At 53.9% G+C, this 21276-nt stretch overlaps 1 protein-coding gene across 3 annotated transcripts; it reads left to right on the forward strand.

The window, feature by feature from the left end:
- Positions 1 to 1260: 1260 nt before the first annotated feature.
- SDR42E2 (short chain dehydrogenase/reductase family 42E, member 2) lies at positions 1261 to 20283 on the forward strand. Of its 3 annotated transcripts, XM_070566545.1 has the most exons (12): positions 1261 to 1380; positions 3324 to 4079; positions 4563 to 4658; positions 6000 to 6057; positions 6749 to 6867; positions 7540 to 7615; positions 11729 to 11811; positions 12944 to 13081; positions 13631 to 13696; positions 15554 to 15617; positions 15997 to 16070; positions 18653 to 19029. In XM_070566545.1, the coding sequence occupies exons 2-12, from the start codon at positions 3360 to 3362 to the stop codon at positions 18887 to 18889; spliced, it is 1731 nt and encodes a 576-aa protein (XP_070422646.1). In that variant the 5' UTR covers positions 1261 to 1380; positions 3324 to 3359; the 3' UTR covers positions 18890 to 19029. The 3 variants fall into 3 exon arrangements, with proteins under 3 accessions (XP_070422646.1, XP_070422645.1, XP_070422644.1); XM_070566544.1 differs by lacking the exons at positions 6000 to 6057; positions 6749 to 6867 and having other exon boundaries at positions 18653 to 20283; XM_070566543.1 differs by lacking the exons at positions 6000 to 6057; positions 6749 to 6867; positions 18653 to 19029 and having other exon boundaries at positions 15997 to 16625.
- The last annotated feature ends 993 nt before the right edge of the window (positions 20284 to 21276 follow it).

The following is a 21276-nucleotide window of genomic DNA, read 5'->3' on the forward strand; positions in this document are numbered from 1 at the left end:
TGGTCTTTGTGAATGGAAGGATGGACCAGAGACATGGTTTGTGAAGTGGCAAAGCACAGGACCTGGGTCTGAATCCCAGCCTCTCATACAATGATGATAACAGCTGCCATTGGTTGAGTACCAACTGGCAGGCACCATACTCGGCATTTTGCATATACCTTGTTAGCCACAAGCCTCACAACATCACAACTGTGAAGTACACAACAGTTCCCGTTTATGGATGAGGAAACTGAGGCTTGTAGCTGCCCAAAAAGACAGGGCAAGAAAGTGGCAGAGCCAAGATTTAAACCCAGCGCTTACCCCATGGCCTTTTCCCACCACACTCTGAGCCCCTTTCATCTCTCTGAACTCGCTTCCTTGTCTCTAAAATTGGGCTAAAACAGAGTTGTGGGGATTAAGCAGGTATGTACCTTACCACCTGGCACATAGCACATGCAGCCTAAGATTTTGTTTTTCTCTTTCCCATGCCCACCTATGCCCACAGAGGATGTTCACTGGGGTGAAGCCTTTCCAGCAGCCCTCTCGAGACCAAAGTAACCAGCCCTGGGTGCACAGCCCCTGTCACTCTATTATAGCAGCTGTGAGAGCTGTTGGGCACGTGCCTGCCCTCTGCTACCTCCACTTGCAAACGGGTTTTCAAGCGTGTGATCCATATGGGTCTGCAGTATAAGGGAGAGGCCAGCACTGAAGAAGCACCTATTAAATGTGGAATGATGGAATCGGAGATTGGATGAACCCAGAGACGGTGGAAAAATGCAAGAACAGAAGGATAGATAGATGGGTGGAAGAAAAGAAAGACATGGGATGAACTGGATGGATGGAAGGCTGGATGGATAGGTGGAAGGATGGATGGATGAAGCTGGATGGATAGCTGGCAAGACAGAATGACAAGACGGATGGATAGATGAATGGATGAATGGACAAAAAAAAACTCGGTGGAAAGATGGATGAATACACAAAGGGATGGAAGAATAGGTGGGATGATGAATAGAAGAAGGAAGGTGGAAAGGAAGGCAGGAGGCAGGCTGAAGAGAGAGGAACGTGTGGGAGAATAGATGGATGGGTCGATGGGTGGGGAAAGAAACAGCATTTCTTGGGGTTCTAGGACGACAATGGGCAGGACAGGGCCCAGCACGCAGAGCCTTGGCCTCCCTTCCCCACCAGCAGCACGGCCCACTTCACCTCATCGATCAGCCTCAGTTTCCCCTCTGTGAGAGGCTGAGGGTTCCCGCCTTAGAACCGCGGGGGACAGAGGGAGGAGCGCGGGGCGGTCCCGGAGCCCGGCCCGCCCTGAGGAGGCGGCGGCCCGCAGCGCCCAGGCTCGGCGGAGACGCGCGGGCGCAGGCGGGGAGCTGGCAGCGCGCGGGAGGTGAGCGCCAGGTGAGCGCCAGGTGAGCGCGGCGGGCGCGGGCCGGGGGCGCGGGGGAACCGGCGGGAGGAGGACCTGCCCCCCGAGCTGCAGGGCCTGGGGCCGCTCTCGGCGTGGGGCGCACGCGCCCCTGCCCGCCCCGGAGAGGCGCATGCCCCCTCCCTGTCACCAGTTCCTTTCACCAAACCCTATTTTTGGGTCCCCATCGACCCGGATGCAGCCCGAGCCATTTACTGTGACTCCATGAAAGTTCGTGAAGGTTCCCTGAGCGTCACTTTCCATCTCTGGATGATGGGAACAGTAGCGTCTATTTCACAGGACTACCGGGAGATTAGACGGGGCAGCGTGGGTTCAGCGCCGCGCTTGGCCAGAGAGCTCCCAGATGAGAGCCGCCCTGAGTGGTTTCGCTCATTCAGGCCTGCCTGACGCAGCCGCAGATCTGGGTGTGGGGACACTACAGTGCACAAAGCCCTCCTGGAGCGTGCCTTCCAGCGGTTTGCCAAGGCCTTTGCCAGCTGTTCTCTCCTTACCACCCGTGAGGTAGATGGAGCGGCCGGGGGTGTCTGGGTCCATTTTACAGCTGTGGATACTGTGGTGCAGTGAGGTTTTCAGGATCTTGCCCAAGGGCACATTCAGCAAAATGGGTGCCCGAGGCAGGGTCCCAGGCTTTGTCACAAAAAACATCCCCATAGGATCTCTGGTCCCACAGACCCTCCCCCAGAACAGAGTGCCCTGAGCCTGGGTAGAGAAGGGCTCCACTCGGGGGCTGCATCCTCTGCCCTCCCTTATCAGGAAATTAGACTCATGCCCTGTGATGACTCAGATTCGGGGCATCTTCCCTCCCACTGTGAACCCCTTGAGTGCCAGTATTTGTACAGGACAGGCTGTATCCCTCACCCGGAACTCTGGAGAGCAGGACAGTGACAGAGGAGACTGAAAGATACAGCCCCTATAGCTGCCCCATGACCACCACCAGCAACAACCGTGGGGCTCATCACTCAGTCACTCAGTCACACCTGTCCTTTTTTACAGCCACTGTGTGCCACTCAGGGCAGAGACTTACCTATCTCTGGACCCACAGGGCATGGCACACGGTAGGCTCACAGTACAAGGTTGTTGCTGTTACTGATGATGATGATGATGATGATGATGATGATGATCTGGCCCCTGGTCCAGCCTCGTCATCAGATGGAGCAGGAGGTAGGGGGTGGGACGATGATGGTGACAGTGACTGACAGCCTGGCTTTAAGTCTAGAGTGAGGAGGACAGGCTCCTCAGTGCTGGCCCCCGAGGTCCACAGACCTGACTCTGAAGCCCATAGGGGGCTTGGGCAGACCTTGTGGTGCCAGCCACCTGCACTGCTGGGGCACCTGGGAGAACCAGAGGCAGCAGTTGTCAGGGCAGGGGCGTGCAGCGCTTGGAATCGTGTGCAAGTTTCCAGGGCACAGAGCCCTTTTGATTCCATGTGGGGTCCTCCCCGTCTCCTCCTCCTCCCCCTCCTATTCCTCCCTTTCTCCTCTTCCCCTGCCCCCCCCCACCAGGAAGCCCTCTTATCTCCCCAGAGAGAAAGCAGTCACCGCCCACCCCCCCGCCCGGGTCTGGGGAAGTTCCCCTTGGCATCATTTGGTCTGTCTTCCTCTGGTCCTGCATGGGAACTGGAGTTTTAAGGTACTGGTGGAGAAGTTAGGAATGATTGGTGTAAACCTCAGCCACGCCGTGTGGCTTTGGGCCTCAGTTTCCCCAGCTGTAAAACCCAAGGCCTGGCTGCCTTGTCTCTGCCTCTTTCTGCGGAAGGCCCACCTTGGAAGTTCTCTAGATTCTGAAAGGGACAGGTTCACTGGGAACTCAGAGCATCTCCAGTTCTCGCCAAAAGTTCCCTTCGGCCCCTAGGGGTCTGATAAACCACACGACTTGAGACAACTCTAGAACATACGTTTTCTATTTTTCCCTACAGGTAGACAGACTCTGGGTCCACATGGCTCAGTAGAGGATGAAGCCCAACCTGGCAGGCTCCTCCCCAGAGGCCTGCAGAGCTCCAGGCCAGGGCGAGAAGAGCTGCCCTGTTTGCCAGGCCTGGGGAGGGGTCTCAGGCCCGTGGTCTGAGTCAGGGCCGGGGCCCGGGCCCGGTACTGTTCCAGAGCCTGGGCTGGGGCCTGGTGCTGTGTTCAGACCTGGGCCAGGGCCTGCTGCTGTTCCAAGGCCTGGTGCTGTTCTGGGGCCTGGACTAGGAGCTGGTGCCGTGTCAGGACCTGGGCTGGGGCCTGGTGTGTTTCTAGAACCTAGACCAGGGCCTGGTGCAGTGTCAGGGCCTGGGCTGGGGCCTAGTGCTGTTCTGGGACCTGGACAAGGGCTGGGTGCTGTTTCTGGACTTGGGCTGGGGCCTGGTGCTGCTTCAGGACCGGGACCAGGTCTGGGGCCTAGGCCAGGAGCTGGGTCAGTACCTGGGCCAGGGGTAGGGCCTGGGCCCAGACGGGGGTCGGGGACTGGACCTAAAACCAATGAGCCAACAACAGCTCCAACACCAGCACCGCAGCAGCAGACTCAGGCCACACCCCTACAGGCCCCCAGGCAGAAGGTTCTGGTGACTGGAGGAGGAGGCTACCTGGGCTTCAGCCTGGGTTCCAGCCTGGCCAGGAGCGGCACTTCAGTCATCCTGCTCGACCTCCGCAGACCCCAGTGGGAGCTGCTCCCAGGGACCGAGTTCATCCAGGTGCAGTGATGAGAGTCTTGGGGGAGTGTTGGGGGCCCCGGCTGGTGGCTGAGGTCAGGGGGTAGCATCTGATGTGAAACTGGTGGCGGGCTGTGGAGCGCAGGCTCTGGAGTCAGCCTGTTGAAGGTCCAGCTCTGGCTCTGGCACTTCCCCGGGTAGCTGTGACACAAGGCTCCACGTCTCTGAGCCTCACGTCCTCATCCGTAGTGAGGGGACACTAATAATATCCGCTTCACGAGGCTCTCACGGGGAGTCAGCGAGATAGTACACATAGATCACTGCGCACAGCCTCCTGACAGCTCTGGAAATGGGGCTGATGGTGATGGTGAAGCCCGCAGAGTCATGCAGTAAATCCTGCCCCACAGCCTTTCCATCTGGCCTGGGGGGTTGGGGGTGGAGGGAGCAGCTCTGGGACCTGGCAAGGTGCACAGCTGTTGCCTTGGACCCAAACCTCCTGCCTTATCTCTTCCTTCCCCGTCTCAGGCCGATATCCGAGATGAAGAAGCCCTGTACCGTGCCTTTGAAGGGGTGGACTGTGTCTTCCACGTGGCGTCCTATGGAATGTCTGGTGCTGAGAAGGTGGGTCCCTCCTGTGTGAGACCTGGAGTTAGATTGGGATTCAGATCCTGGCTCTGCCCGCCACACCCCTTCATGCCCATGTGTTCATTACTGCTCTTCACCTACTCCAGGCAAGATTTGGGCTATACCCAGCCTGCATTTTGTGTCCATGGGACCAAATGCCAGTTCTGCCACTTTGTAGCTGTGTGACCTGGGGCAAGTTAACTTAACCTCTCTGAACCTCCGTTTCTTCATCTGTAAAGTGAGGACATTACTAGTATTTATGTCACAACCTTCTCAGAGAGCAGTGTAATAGTATCCATCAAAACATACACATACTCTTTGAATCAGAAATCACACTTTTTGTATATTTGCAGCCTTGTTTTTAATAACAAAACACAAGAATAACCTAAATGCTCACGAGCTGGGGACTATTTAAATAAATTGTGATGTATTCACACAATGGAATTCTCTGCAGCCATTCAAAAGAATGAGGGAACTCCCTATGTGCTGATGACAGAACAGTTTCCAAGGTGCACAGACAGTCTTGGATATCCTCCTATTCATTTAAAAAAAGCTAGAGTCAATATTTAGATGCTCACACATGTGTGCTGATATTAATAAGCACAGATTATCTCTAGAAACAGACGAGACTGGTAACAGTGGTGGCCTCTGGGAGGGAAAAGGGAGATGTGGAACCATGAGTGGAAGGGAAATATCCTTTTCACTGTGACTCTTTACTGTTTGAATTATTTTTAACCTCGTGATTATATTACTTATTAAAAACAACCACAATGAGAATAAATAGAATTTAAAAATCAATATAGAACCCACCTCCTAATGTGGTCCTAGGGATTAAATGAGACGTAAGGCTTTGCTAACACCCGAGCTGCTCTCGCTATAGACCCGTTGTTTTTATTTTCACCCCCCGCCCCAGCCCCTTCGCTAGACCATGCGCACTATTGCTGTGTCCATCTTACAGATAAGGAAACTGACACTCTCAGAGCGAGGAAACGATCCAACACATTTTGAGTCCCTTTTCTGTGCCAAGCACTGTACCAGGTCCTCCCATGGGGCTTATTTAATCCTGCCGACCACCCATGGGGGTCTGCCCTCACTTTAAGGGTGAGGGAGCTGAGGGCCAGACGAGGGACGGATGCCTCCCGGTCGCCCGTGGAGGTATGGCAGAGCTGGGCACTGGACCCGGGGCTGCTGCACAGCCCGTGGGCCTCTCGGGGTCCCTGCCTCTGAGCTGGATGTTCTGCGGCCCCGACCCTGCCCCACTCCAAGCCCAGCCCCTCATCCTCAGGGACAAGGCACAAGGCAGCACCACGACTGTCCCACCTCTGTCTTGTCTTTTAGCTGCAAAAAGAGCAGATTGAGTCTATAAATGTTGGAGGCACCAAACTAGTGATTGATGGTAGGCACTCAGACGGAGTGTGACCTGCTGTGTGTGTCCTGCTTCTCTCCCCTCCTGCCACAGGCCCAGCTCTGGGGGACAGAGGTGGGACCCTCCACCCCTACCCCTGTCCACCCCAGCAGAGGGCCGGTGGCAGCACATCCTTCCTGTGGTGCAGACCTGCCCGGGGCCCCTGCATGGGGTGTGTCAGCATGGCCTCCATGGGTCTGAGGACTCGGGGAGCAGAGTTTGCACTCAGAGCTGAGGAGATAGGAGTCAGAAAAGGCGCTGAATCGCCAAAACAGACCCACATCGGGGCTCTCGGGCATGTCCTGCATCCATTTTTCTAATTCTGGAGTGTCTTTTTTCTGTGTCCCCACTGAGTGACACTTTTTTCTGACCTGTCTCTGGCAAGGTAGCTCAGGGGCCATGGCCACACTAAGAAGGAAGAGTGAGCCGGCCAGCCCCCAGGGGTCCAGGAGCAGGGCCTTGACCTCCCTGCACTTTCAGGGGAGGGCCGTTCCCTCCTGAGCAGCTCTGTGCTCTGGGAGGGCCCGGGGCCAGGTGTGTGGGAGGCTGGGGAGAGACCAGCGGATTCGCTCAAGGAGGTCTCTGTGGGCACCTCCTCAGCCAACTCCCTGACCACTTTGGCCCCGTGTGTGTGTGTGTGTGTGTGTGTGTGTGTGTGTGTTCTGTGCACCTGTCCCTGCAGTTTGTGTCCGCCGGCGAGTTCCAAGGCTCATCTACACCAGCACTGTCAATGTTGCATTTGGCGGGAAGCCCATAGAACAGGGCGATGAGGACTCTGTGCCATATTTCCCACTGGAGCAGGTACCTGGCTTCCAGGAGAGGTGGGCAGGGCCCATGGGCTGGAGACCCTCAGCCCAAAGGGTAGGGATGGGTAGAACCAGGGTCAACTTCACAAATCAGGGTGGGTTCCGGGAAGAAGGGGTCCCCCAAACTGGGTGGCACTAGCCCTCTCCTATTTTAGCTGGTGGTGCCAGCAAGGGCTTTGAAATCAGACAGAGCTGGCCTTGAGCCAGCCAGGCCACTTTCTACCTATGTGACCCTGAGCAGGTCACTTCACTCTGAGCCTCTGTTTCTTCATCTGGGCACCCCTGTGGAGTTGTAGAGAGTAGGAAATGAGGTGATGTAGGTAAAAATGCCACGTGAACACCAAAGGACTACATGGAAATAATTCGTCCGACGCACGTCCAGCATCAGCATCCCAGGGCAGGTGTTTGAGGCTGGCGGGAGCCCCCCTGAGTCGAGGAGCCCCTGGTCGTTGTTACTGCCCTGAGCTCTGCTCCTCTGCTCCTGCCCAGTGGGAGAGGAGGGGCAACGGGGCCTAGCACTCGGCCATTTCCCAGTGGGAGTGCCCACCTCCAACCCCTGTGTGGTCTGAAGCAAAGATGCAGCCCTGGGCCAGGCTGGGCTGGGCGGGCCTGCCAGCACTGTCGCTGACCTCTCTCTGGGGGCTCTGATCTCCCTGTCCTCTGGCAGCACATGGACCACTACTCCCGGACCAAAGCCATCGCCGACCAGTTGACCCTCATGGCCAACGGAACACCTCTCACAGGTGGGTATTGCGGATCCCTGCTCACAGGAAGTGTGCGTGCCACTGCCGCCTCCCCGAAATGTGTGTGCGGTTCTAGCTTCTAGCTGATATGTTTCTAAAGCCCGCCTCCCTGCCAAAGGACACTTCCAAAGCAGGCTCTCATGTGGCTCGTGGTCTGGTGGGGAGGAGACCAGATAGGAATGGATCCTTTTTCTGCTGCATAGGAGTGGATCCAGTTTTAGGGACCCTCTTTAGATAAAAGAGTACAAAATTATGAATATGGAATGAGGTATAGCGCTTTGGAGAGGCCATACAAGTGAGGGGCCCTAAAGCTTAACCTTCACTAACTCCCAGAAACATCAGCCTTGGCTGCCTTTACCGCATTGCCACTTCTGGTTCTAGAGAGGAAATGACAGAATGTGGGAAGGTGGTAGGATGGCACAGTGGCTAAGCCCCCATGGACTGGCGTCAGAGTGAACTGAGTTCAAATCCTAGCTCCACGACCTCTTAGCTGTGTGACCTTGGGCAATGCACGTATCCTCTCCAAGCCTCACTTTCCAATCTATAAAGAGATGAGGATAGTGGAATCTTCCTGAAAGAGCTTGTATGAGAACAAAATCATGCCGGGCACTCTTAAAAAAGAATGTGGACAGTCCGCGTTTATCAAGGGCTGACTCCATGCCAGGCCCTATTTTCCATGCTAATTTTACATGCAGAATTCTCAATAACTCTTCACAGCATCCATCTGAGGTAAGAGCTTTAGACATCTCTTGCTTTCCAAACTCAGGAGCCAAAGATTCAGATAAATTCCTTGCTTTCCAAATGATCACTACTTGCTTTCCGGAGTTCAGAAACAAGAGAATCAGAAAACTTGGTTTTTCTCACTATCTAAACTCAGGGACCAAGTGGATTAGGAAAGCAAGGGATGCTTGAAATTATAAGCCCCTAAATTTACAGGGGAGAAAACGGAGGCTGAGAGGTTAATGGATGTAGCTCAAGGTCACAAAGCTACTCGGTGGCAGAGGTGGAATCTGGTGCGTGCCTGCGCGCACACACACACGCACGTGCACACACACACACACACACACATATGCCCTGGGGTCTAGAACCAGAAACTGGGGCTTAACCATCGTGCTACACTGCAGCCAGAGCTGAGCAGGTCCCTGAACATGGGCTTTTTTCCCTAAAATCCTCGCCACCCCACCCCGTCACTCTGGGTCTGTCAGGTCTTGATCCCTGATCTCAGGAGGAACATCTAGCTGTGTTTTCCCAGGGGTTTGACCTGGTGCAGTTGAATTCTCTTCTCTCCCTGGGGCGTCCCCCGGCTGGACCAGCCATCTACGAGCCAGACACCTAATCCTCTGGCTGAGAATTATTTATACGAGCATCCCCAGCTTTCCATGGTCAGAAGAGTCATGGATACCCTGGGCCCAGCCCCTCTGTGACGTGGCTGCCCCATGCCCTGCCAGCCAACGTCAGCTGCAACCTGACCTCCCCTGCACAGTGCCCAGGTGGCCCAGAGTTTAAAATTAGCTGCAGGCTCTTTACAGAAAAGCTCACCTGATACCTGCCTTCCAGGAGTCTAGCCAGGTCGCGCTAGGTGATTTCCAGTCCCTGCTACACAAGCCGGTCCCTAAGACTCTATTTCAAACCCAGCATGGAGGGCCCGGGTCCCTGTAGCAGAGTCCTGAGACGTGCAGACCCCAGTGTAGTGTGAACGCGGCTGTGTCCTCCTGTCTCTGGGTGCACTGGTGTCCTGAGGCCACCGGGACAAATTACCACAAACTTGGTGGCTTAAAACAATAGAAATACACAAACTTAAAACAATAGAAATTTCTTCTCTCACAGTTCTGGAGGACCGAAGTCTGAAATCAAGGGGTCAGTCGGGCTGCACTCCCTCCGAAGGCTCTGGGAGACAGTCCTCCCTTGTCTCTTCCAGCTTCATGGCCCCATTCATTCCTTGGCGTGTGGCCGTATTCCTCCAGTCTCGGCCCCCATCCTCACGTGCCCTTCTTCTCTTCTCCAGCTGTCTCTTCTCTGTGAGTTTCTCATAAGCATGTTGACATTGGATTTAGGGCCCCCTCGGATAACCCAGGATGAGCTCATTCTGAGATCCTGAATTACATCTGCAAAGACCCCCTTTTCCAAATAAGGTCGCATCCACGGGTTCTGGGACGTGGATATATCTTTTGGGGGCCACCACTCAACCCACTACACTGGGCCTCGTTGTAAAGTGAGGGTGTTGGAAGGGGAGCAGTCAGGGTGTTAGGCTATGACCTGGAGACACCAGCCTTAGCTAATTTACGAGGAAAAGGGGATCTTAGAATGGAAGGATGTGGGATAGCTTCTGGAGAATATATTTCCAGAAAAATGACCACCAGGGCTTGGGAAGGACAGGGGCAGGGCAGCTCCAGGGACCAGGGTGGCAGGAACTGGTGATAGTCTCTTCAGGGTGAACCCACTCCTACATTTTTAGGTCCACATGTCTCTGATACCGAGACTCACATTCCTGGGTGAGAACATGTCATTGTCCCAGCTTGGGTCCCATGGCCACCATCTCCGGGAATAACAGTGCATCTAGACTGACAGTCCCCCCAGACCTTGTGTGGAGGGGGCGGGGCTCCCCAAGGAGGGTGGGCTGCTGGTCCTAGAGGATGCTCCACATGAGGCTTTCCCAAACTGGGGGCATAGCCGCTTGGGACCCTGAGCCTCCGGAGAGTGGAACAGCTTCCAGGAGGTTCCATCTCAATTAAGGAGTTGGGTTTGGGAATCAATTTACAAAATAATTTTAAATATTTTTTTAAAATCTTAAGCACAAATGGATTATGGGAGTAAACTGAAATTTTTGTAGACTGAAGACTTCAAAGAAATATGTTTGTGGCAGCCCTTCAGGCTGTACCCCCTGACTTCCCCGGGACAGACATGTTCACCACTGCTACCACTGGGGGCCGCCTGGCAGAGAATTTGGGAAGCTCTGGACCAAGCTCTGTCGGTCTGGGGGCCACGGCTGGCACAGAGCAGTGAGAGTTAAGGGAACGGACCCCCAGGCTCTTGTGCTGATGGCTCTGGTCTTTTCCTTCCTCCACTGATTGTCTGGAGAGTATAATGCTGCCACCGCTTACAAAGCACCCATTTTCCAGGTGAGGAGACTAAGACAGAGAGCTGAAAGACAGGGTGTGTGTGTTAGTATCCTACCACGGAGAGGCAGAGGTATTAGTGAAAAGAGCCCACTATGCTGAGCTGTGTGCCCTTAGGCAAATCACATCCCTTCTCTGAGCCTTAGTTGTTTTTTTGTTGGTTTTTTTTTTTAGATTTTATTTTTTCCTTTTTCTCCCCAAAGCCCCCCAGTACATACTTGTATATTCTTCCTTGTGGGTCCTTCTAGTTGTGGCCTGTGGGACGCTGCCTCAGCGTGGCCTGATGAGTAGTGCCATGTCCACGCCCAGGATTCGAACCAACGAAACACTGGGCCGCCTGCAGCGGAGCGCGCGATCTTAACCACTCGGCCACGGGGCTAGCCGCTGAGCCTTAGTTTTTTTATCCATAGAACAGGGATAATAATAGCTCCCACCTGTAGCGTTGCCTTGAGGGGAAAAAAATGGCAGCTTACCAGAGCACCAGGCACACAGTAGGCCCTCTCTGAGAGACATCATAGTCCTTATCTCTCGGATAATCAGAAAAGGAAAGAACTACATCTCTTGGCCTGAGAGAGTGAGTCTGTGTACGTCTGTAAAATGGGCACAGTAACGCTCTCTGGGGAGTCAAAGGAGATCACGTCCACCAAGTGTTGGGTAAGCTCTCATGAGCCACGCCCATGTCTGCATCGAGGTCTTGCCTCTGTCACTGGCTTGGGAGCATCATGAGGGCAGGGACCATTTCTTGGTCATCCTTGGATTCTCCACAGCATCCATCCCAGGGCTCAGTGCTGGGGGCGGGGAGGGGGGAAACTCTGAATGGTGTTTGCTGAATGACTTCCTGATCAACTGAGAGAATAACTGATTGAACAAGGAAACCCCAAGGGCCTGTCTTCTCTGCTAACCTCCCCAGGTAAGGACTAGGCAATGTGGACAGCCTTTCTGTCTCTCTCCCTGCTGGTCCACCCCTCTCCCCTGACTGTGCTCTCCTGTGCCCTAGGAGGAGGCATTCTGCGGACATGTGTGCTCCGGCCCCCGGGGATCTACGGCCCTGAAGAGCAGAGGCACCTGCCCCGCGTGGCGGTATGTCATCTCAGCCCTGGCCTGAGGCACAGGAGGAGGCTGGCTGATGTGTGTGTGGATTGGAGACCCCCGGCCTGCTGTCACCATGTTAGTCTCGGGGCAGTGTCCCTCCCGAGCCTGGGACTCTCACTTCTGGGAGCTGCCCCTACCCCCATCAGGCCTAGCAGGAACAGCGCTCTCCGTGTGCGCCACCAGGCCTAGGCACAGGTGGAGGAGACACTGTGACCCCAGAGGCAGAAGCGAGCTTATTGCCCCCACTCAGATGTGGGCTCCCTGAGGGCCAGGCGGCTCATCTCATGCCGCCAGCACAAGGGTCTTCAGGCAGAAAACCTCTCTCCAGAGAAAGCCGGGTGCCAGGAATATAGCTCCGAGGGACTCAAGGCCCTGTCCTCAGACTTCTCACAGCCTGGGCAGGGAGACAGATGCCACAGTCCCAGATTCAGTGTGGTCAGGGCTGTGGAGAGGGAATTAGCACAGCAGAGAGAGCCTGGCAGGAGAGGTCCAGGAGAACTTCCTGGAGGAAGTGATACCTGTGCTGTTGGGAAAGAGAAGAAACTGACCAAGGAAACGGGCTGGTGGACAGAAGGTAGTCCATAGAGAGGAGACAGCGTGGGAACAAACCTGGGGATGAGGAAGATCACTGTTCAGGTTTGGGGACAGATTGGTGAACAAAACAGACGACAGCTCCCATCCTGGTGGGGCTTATATTCTCACAGGAGGAGACAGATAAACATGATAAGGGATAAGGAATGTTGGAGAAGAGTGTGGGAGCTGGGAGTGCTGGCAGTCATGGAGGCTCTCATGGTTTCCAGGGGAGAAGTCGGGGTTGAGAAGTGGTGGGATTCTGGACAGGTTTGAATAGTTGGGCCAACAGAGCTGGACGTGGAGTGTGGGAGAAGGGAAGGCGGAGGGCTTCCAGGTTTGGCTCAGCCTGGAGGGCCGTCAGCTGAGAGGGGAGGCGGGAGCCAGGGCAGTGCTCAGTCCAGGAGGCCGACGACCCGGTGGAGATGTGGGGAAGGTGTGGGCCTGGGGCAGAGGGGTCTGGCCGGGAGCTAGAAATTGGGAGCCGTCAGCATGTAGATGGAATTGAAAGCCACTCCAGGCTTGGGTCTGTGTTCACCGCCCCCTCCAGAGCCACATCAAGAAGAGGCTGTTCTTGTTCCGATTTGGGGACCGCAGGACTCGGATGAACTGGGTCCACGTGCGCAATCTCGTGCAGGCGCACGTGCTGGCGGCCGAGGCCCTCACCGCTGCCAAGGGCTACGTGGCCGTGAGTCTCTGCTCCCCCCACCTTACCGTGCCCACGGGCTGCAGTCAGGGCATCCCATCCCCAGGGGATTCCTGGCTCACACATTTCTCCTCCACTCAAGATGGCTGGTGGGACTGTCCGCCCAGGGAAGCCGGAGGGCGGGGTGTCTTTATAGAGCATCATTACCTCCTCAAGGTGACCCTGTGAGTAGGTATCATTGATCCCAGAATAACAGTCACCAAATGCTAAGCATTTTACATATACTCTCGCATTTAATCTTCACAACAGCCCAAGAGGGAGATCCCATTATTATCCTCCCATTTCTCAGATGAAGAAGGTACAGAGAGGTTAAGTGACTCCATTGGGGTCACACAGCTAGTCAGTGTGGCAGCCTCAGATTTCAAAGAGAATTGCCCAGGTCTGTGCTCAGGGCTGGGGGCTGGCCATGACTCCTCAGTGGCTGCTCAGGAGAACTGGGCGGTGGGGGCAGCTTCTGGGAGCCATCCGCAAGGGTGGGGTCAGGCGGTGGGCGGGTGCCTGACTGTCTCTCTCCCCGTGTGTCCCCCTCAGAGCGGGCAGGCATACTACATCAACGACGGGGAGAGCGTCAACGTCTTCGAGTGGATGGCCCCGCTGGTAGGTGCCCAGACGCCTGCCCCCACCCCAAGGGAGAACTCCGGGATCCTCATGTCTTCTCTCCCGGTCATGCTTTCCTACTTCCAAAAAGTCAGAAAATTTCACATTAAGAACCACCTCTGCCAATAGCATCCACTGGGCGACATTGGAACTGGCTGGAGCTGGGTCATGGCTGCCCCTTTGGGGGGCCGTGTGCTCCCCCAGTTTGCCACAGTCCCTTCCAGCCTGCTTCCCGATCATGTTGACTGTGGAGTTTTGCTCATGCCCATCATACGATGTGCTGAGGCTCCGAAAGAGGTAAGTAGAGGGTAGATCGGAGCACAAAGGGACGTGTTGGCCCTGGGGCCTCCTGCACTGCAGCCCCTCAGAGGCCCTGCACTGCCCAGAAGCCCTGGGCCGCGGCAAACATCCTCGGGCGTTCAGGCCCTCGCATGTCAACTTCAACCATACAATTCACCCATTTAAAGCATGCAAATCAATGGTTTTAGTGTATTCAGAGTTGTGCAATGCTCACCATAATAAATTTTAGAACATTTCATCACCTTCCAAAAGAAGAACCTCCCCAAATCTTTACCCTTTAGCAGTCAATTCTTTTTACCCCCTCCCCATTCCATCCCACCCGCAGCCTAGGCAACCACTGATCTTTCTGTCTCTGGATTTGCCTATCCTGGACACTTGATATCAAAGGAATCATACAGGGTGTGACCTTTTTGTGTTAGGCTCCCTTCTTAGGCCTAATGTTTTCAGGATTCCTCCATGCCGTAGCATGGATCATATCAGCACTTCATTCTTTTTTATTTTCAAAAAATATGCCATTCTATGGATATACCACATTTTGTTTATCCACTCATCAGTTGATAGAAATTTGGGTTTTTCTACTTTGGGGCTCTTATCAATAATGCTGCTATGAACATTCCTGTACAAGTTTTTGTGTGGATGTATGTTTTCATTTCTCTTGGGTAGATACGTTGGAATGGAATTGCTGAGTCCTGTGGTATCTCTCCCCCCCTTTTTTTTTTCTTTGCTGCAGAAGATTTGCCCTGAGCTAACACCTCTTACCAGTCTTCCTCTTTTTTTTTTTTGCTTGAGGAAGAGTAGCCCCGAGCTAACATCTGTGTCAGTCTTCCTCCACTTTATATGTGAGATGCCGCCACAACATGGCTGAGGAGTGGTGTTTGTCTGCACCTGGGATCTGAACCTGTGAACCCAGGTCGCCAAAGCAGAGCATGCCGAACTTAACCACTATGCCATGGGGCTGGGCCCCTATGGTATCTCTGTTTTTAACTTTTTGAGGAACTACCAGACTGTTTTCCAAAGTGGCTGCACCATTTTGCATTCCCACCAGCAGTGTAAGAGGGCTTCAATTTCTCCACGTCCTCACCAACACTTGTTATTGTCTGTCATTTTGACCCAGAGAGTTTTTATACAAGTGAAGACCTTTACCATCCTGTGCCAGACCATCTCTTCATACATCTCCTACCACCCTCCACGCATATGCTGGGGTTTTTTTTTCTATAATAGCAGAAAAGTCAGTTCTAGAAAAATCAGATTCTACGTAAGTGCCTTGCAGTGTCTTTGGGTATAGGCAGATGTAAATAATAACTAAATGATATGAATGATCCCAAGTTAAAAACCCACCTCATGCATTCCATTCCTCCTTGAGGGTTCCAGGTCAAGGTGTGGATTTCATTTCAAGACTGGTGCAGGCTTGGGGCTGGTTGTGGGGTCTGCCCTGTAGGGTAGGTGGGTGAGCGGCCAAGAGGTACCTCTGCTGGGCCGGGGGTAAAAGGAACATGTGGACTTCCCACACCAGCCCCTGTGGGACCTGTTCTCACCTCAGGCCACGTTTCCTTGCAGTTTGAGAAGCTGGGGTGCAGCCAGCCCTGGATCCAGGTGCCTACCTCCTGGGTTTACCTGGCAGGTAAGGAAAGGAGTGTGTGTGTGCGCCAGGTGGCCATGCATTACCTCATTTTATGTACTGCTCTGACTTCTTCCTCTCTTACTCAAGAGAGTATATAGGAATAGGAGGGAGGGAGGGAGAGACATGATTATAGAGATATTGAAAAACGTCAGTCCTTTAATAACAACTCACTTGTGACACCCTTCACAGCCAAACAAGGCCCCCTGATATGTGCTGAGAAGTGTTGATTTAAATGAATCCAAGGACAGGATATTTTTGCAAAGTGAAGACTCCCCCTAGCAAAGCAAATAATGCCACCGACTGATTTGTCCCCGAGGGCCTCCCTGGAGGTTGCACAGAGTGAGGCACCCTAGTCATTGGCCCCCGTGTCCCCACACAGCCACGGTGATGGAGTATCTGCACCTGGCCCTGAGGCCCATCTGCGTTGTCCCACCACTGCTCACCCGGAGTGAGGTAAGTGGGCAGCTGCTGGGGGACCTGTCCCCTGGTGCCCCCTCACTTGCCCTCCTGCCCTTTCTCCACACCCCCACTGCCACCACCCCTCACCCCTGTGACACTATAACTGGATGCTTGTCTGAGGTCTCAGAACCTTCCACGTGGGCCAAAATCTACTACCAGCTTCATAACCATCCCAATCTCTGGTCTTTGGTGGAGGCTATGCTCTTTTGGTCTGGAGAGCAACAGCTTCAGGCCCATCCCTCATCACTGTCATTTCATCCCTAAGCAGCTTATCTGTCCAGCCAGACTGGAGGCTCCCCAAGGCAGGTGCCATGACATTCAGTTTTTGAATGCCACCACTCCCCACCAACCCTACCAACTGTCAGTACACACACGCATACCAGCCTGCTGGTTCTAGGCTCACCGTTCATGCTTACTCAATAAGTATATATTAAGTGCCTACTGTGTACACAATACTCTTCTCAAATAATGATGATGCAGTTTTCTATTTGCATCTACAGCTTAGAAAAGACGATGTTTTAATACAAACTGTAAACAGTAAAGGAACAAGTGGTGTTTGGTGTTATTTGCAAAATCCTTCCAGTTCACTCTCTCATCTGATTCTCCCTGATGCCCTGCTAAGTCACCAAGGGCAAAAGATGATGACTTCTTTTTATGATGAGAAAGAGCACTAGAGAAGTCAGTGACTTGTCCAAGGTCACCCCATTCTGAAACTGGCTTCACACTCCAGGCCCAGTGCTCTCTAACTTGGGGAATGCAGAGTGGGCGACAGAAAGAAGCAACTCCCTATGCTTTGAACCACCCTGACCAGCAGAGGAAAGAGAATAATGACAACAGCGACCATCTGTTAAGTGGTGACAATATGCCAGGCACTGCGCTTTATCTCACTTAATCCCCACTTCCACTCTAAATTGTAGATTCTCTTATCATCTCCATTTACAGAGGAGGAAATGAGACACACACTCGGGTGAAATAACTGCCCGTGATCATTCACTTAAGTAGCAGAGCTGACATTCGAACCCAGACCAGACCTAAAGGATTTCAGGTTCACCAGTAGGAATGACATCCATGTACAATAGCTGCCCGGGTGCTGCTGACCTGTGGTCGGGCACGGCCTGCTCCCCTCTCTCTCCTCTCCCTTGTGGGTTTCCTTGTTCAGCTCAGGGACCAAGGATCCCTGGTTAGCTGGGGACGTTTCTAGGCAGTGTGGCTCGGGTGCCCTCTGCTGGTCAGTCTGTGACATAGCAACCAGCCGTCTAGTTTGATTTTAGAGCCTTCATTCCCTTGACATGTATCGAGCACCTACGGTGTGCCAGGCACTGTGCTGAGCAATGCAGGCAAGATATAGTCCTTACCCCAAGCAGTCCAAAGGGGAAGCCCAGTAACTGGGCAACTCAACACGCTGTGATGAGGGCTGCACTAGGCGAATTAGGAGGAACTTCAGAGCACACAGAAGGGACACCTCAGCCAGTTCTGAGGGTCCCCAGAGGGGGTGACATCTAAGCCTGAGATCTGAGAATACTGCGTCCCACGACCCTGCTTATCTAGTTCACGGCTGTATCCCCCAAAGCCCAGAATTTACCAGCTGGGGCAAAAGGGGACAAGAACTGGCCTCTCTCCGTCTTTCCTCCTACAAGCATCCAAGACTAGGGCTTGACTCCGGGGGCTGTTTCATTTCAGTGCCATAGGAGAACCAAGCAACTAGTGGACCCCTTCCCAGTGTCCAGCTGAGGAACGAGAAAAGAAGAAATGTGTCAGGTCAGGTGGGAGGGCATCCTCCTGGTCCCACCACAGCATGGAAGAGCATGGGCTAGTATTTGGCTCCCCTGTGTGACCCTGGGCAAGTCACTTAACCTCTCTGATCTTTGATTTTCAAATGTGTAAAGAGATGGTGGTAGTACCACCTCAGAGGATTAAATGAGATAAGGCTTATAAAGGATTTAGCCCAGGTCAGGTGTGGAGAATGAGTGATGTAATTGACAGCTGTCATTATTACTCTTGAAGCCTGTGGGACCCAGGCCATCTAGCGGCTGAGGAGAAACGCAGCTCAGACCCTGGAGAGTAATCACTTCCGCGTAATTGAATTCCTCTCTTAGAGAAGCTTAGTTAATCAGCAAGGGCGTGAGGGCGCCGTCCTGGGGCCCGTCTGGCCAGACTTGGTCTGAGGCTGTGGGCTGAGAAGCCAAGCTTCCTGGAGACATTTTTCCGGAGCCAAACCCAAGCCAAACGCGGGGCGTTCACTCTCCTAATGACCACCCAAAAATGTTTCAAGGGCCTCCTGAGTCCCAGCACCGCGCTAGGCCAGGGAAGGGTAGTGCAGAAGTGGGGCCTTTGCTTTTGGGGAACTGAGTGAGGGAGATGCAGAAAAGGCATCCTGGAGGCGGCGCTCTCGAGGAATATAGGGATAGAAGAGAGAAAGGAAGCCCTTCCAGAAGAGGGCATTGCAGGATGCAAGACAGCACATGGGTCCTTTTAAACTGCTGTGCGATGGAAGCCCTCTCTTCTCCATAAAACAAGGTGGAGGTCCCCCCTACCCCGACTAGTCCCGCCCTCGGCTGCCCCTCCTCTCCCCGCAGGTGCGCAGCGTGGCCGTGACGCACACCTTCCAGATCGGCAAGGCCCGCGCCCAGCTAGGCTACGCGCCTGAGAAGTTCAGCTTCGCCGACGCCGTGGACCGATACTTGCAGTCCACGGCCGGGAGGCCCCGCTCCACGGCGCGGACGCTCCTGCGGTTGCTGCTCGGGCTGCTGCTGCTCCTCGGCCTGCTCGCCCTGGCCCTGCACGTCCTCGGCCTGCAGCCGTCCGCCGTCTAACTTTCTGCCACCCGCCGGTCCCTGCCGCTGCCCCTCCTTCGTCCTCCGGGCTTGGTCCCGCCCCCGCCTCACCACGCCCTCTGGATTTGGACCCGCCCCTGCGTCATGGCCACGCCCCTGCCCCTCCGTCTGGGCCCTGGTCTGGCCTCTCCTCCCTCTGGCCTGGCTGGGTTGTTGACGAGATCCTAACCTCACAACGGGCTACGCATTCCGGGCCTTCCCCCCGCCTCTGCACAGGCCTGGCCCACCCCCGGGTTCGCCCCTGCTCCGCTTCTGCTCTCTTTCTGGCCCTACCGGTACCCGTGAACCGCCCCACCCCCTGCCCCCCCTGCCCCCCCTGCCCCCCCTGCCTTGGGTTCCTCCCCCGGGACTGGCCTTTCTCCTTTCTCTGGATCCAATCCCTCCCCTCTCTTACTTGTAATTCGGCCCTGGCCTCCTCCCCTCCCGCTCTGGCTCCACCCTCCCCCCCAACTCCCCAGCAGCGCCTCCTAGGTGAGTTCCCCGGGCCTGGCCGCGGTTGTCTCCAGCGCCTACTGCAGGCTGGGTGGCGTGTGCAGAGTTTTGCTGTCTGCTGCGGCCTGTCTAGGGATGCTGGACCTCCTCGCTGCCCAAGCCTCTCTAGGCTTGTCCTGAGATCATCTCGGGATCGTGGATTACACCCATTCTGGGAGCGTTACGTTTGATCCGCTCCTACCCTAGTGTTCTGAGTTCGCTCACTCACACAGGTCTCCCTGTGTGCTGATAGCCAGGGTTCTACTCAGCCCAGCCTCGCCTTTTTGGGTTTCCGGTTTATGAGTCTGAGGGTGACTCGGCATAGTAAGCACAGGCTTCGTTACCAGGAGGGATATCAAAAAAGAAAAAAAACTTTTGAAAGAATTGGACTTCTCAAAAAAAAAACAACACCAATATAGTTATAATGGGAAGGATTAGAACTTGGTTGATCTTATTTTATGATTTAATGTTGCTTCTATTTGTTAATGAGGAGGCAGTGGTGATCACCATAATCTTCAGGGTATAAACCCGCAAAATTTCTTAATCCAGTCCTGCTCGCCACAGAAACAGCGCCTCCCTATGGTCTTGGTATCGATTCTGGGTACAAAGATCAGTGTGTAAATATATCCATGTATATACCGTAATATGCACACGTGGAACTGGCAAGGAGGAAACCGTGGATCCTGGCAAGGAGGAAAACCATCATAAGTCTGAAGAAACGTGTGTTGCAGGGGGGCGAATGTGTTAGTTAATCAGAGCCAACGTGGCCATCGTGGGTGTGGGCATTGCTCTCGTGTCCCTCTCTGCTGATCAATGAAGAAAGTTTGCAAAGCAGCTAAAAAGTGTATGCTCCTCTTTGCTAGGTTGAATTGCGTGTGTAAATATAATTTTTTAAAGCTCAATAATAATCCTTTATGTCTGTTTAATGCTTGACAGTTTGAAAGGACTTTCATCTATATGCTCTTATTTCGTTCCTTCTTAGGGCCACCCTTACAGTAGGATTTATTACTCATTGTATAGATGAGGAAACTGAGGTCGTGTCTAACTTCAAAGAGGGAACAGCGTGGGGGTTCCTGCTCTGCAGCTGGGGTAATTTGGAGGAGCTGCCCAAGGCCCACTGGCCTAAACACACACACGGTCGTTTCTGCTCTTCTGCATCCGGGCTGTGCCAGGGCTTGGGCTGCACTCTGGGATCCACTTCCGTCTCAGATCCACAAACCTCGGGCCATCTGGGGCTGGTAGTCCACGGCCTCCCTTTCTTCTCAGTAATACAGCTGTGTCTACACTCACCTCCTTCTCTGACTTTTCTCTCTCTACTAATCCTGAGACATCTGTTCTTAGGGCAGGAAAACAGGCTTTCCCTGTTCACGGAATCTTCTAGACATTTTATCTACTGCCAAACCTCAGCTTGTGAAACCCAAAAGCAAAATCAATTCCTTTGTTTTCTGGATTTCTCTAAGTCATCTCTGCCCTGCGGCTCCGAAAGTATAATGTCTGAACCCTGGGGCTGGGGGTGGTGTGGGTCACTAGCCAAGAAAGCTTCCTTCCTCTCACGTGACTTTACCCAATGGAAAAGGACCATAGCACCTCCACCCAACAGACAAACTGAGCCCGTGAGTGTTTTAGAAGCTGCCCACATAACCAGCTCTCCATCAGGTTCTGAGAGGGCAAGCAGGAGGAGGTCCTAGCTTTCTTGGAGACACTGAAGCATCATGCATGCAGAAAACAGAGTTGTCGCTGTGGGCAGCCCAAGGCAACACAGCCAATCAGAATGGACCATCAAGGTAAATTCATAAGCTTTCCATTGTGGGTGCTAAAGCTGTTCTCCACTGTAGACCCAATGCCAGGTGTCTAAAACATCGTTGTCTCGCTCATCTTAAAAATATCCTTCCTTG

This window comes from Equus przewalskii, chromosome 12 (assembly GCF_037783145.1).
Source record: "Equus przewalskii isolate Varuska chromosome 12, EquPr2, whole genome shotgun sequence".
In the NCBI taxonomy this organism is placed as follows: Eukaryota; Metazoa; Chordata; class Mammalia; order Perissodactyla; family Equidae; genus Equus; species Equus przewalskii.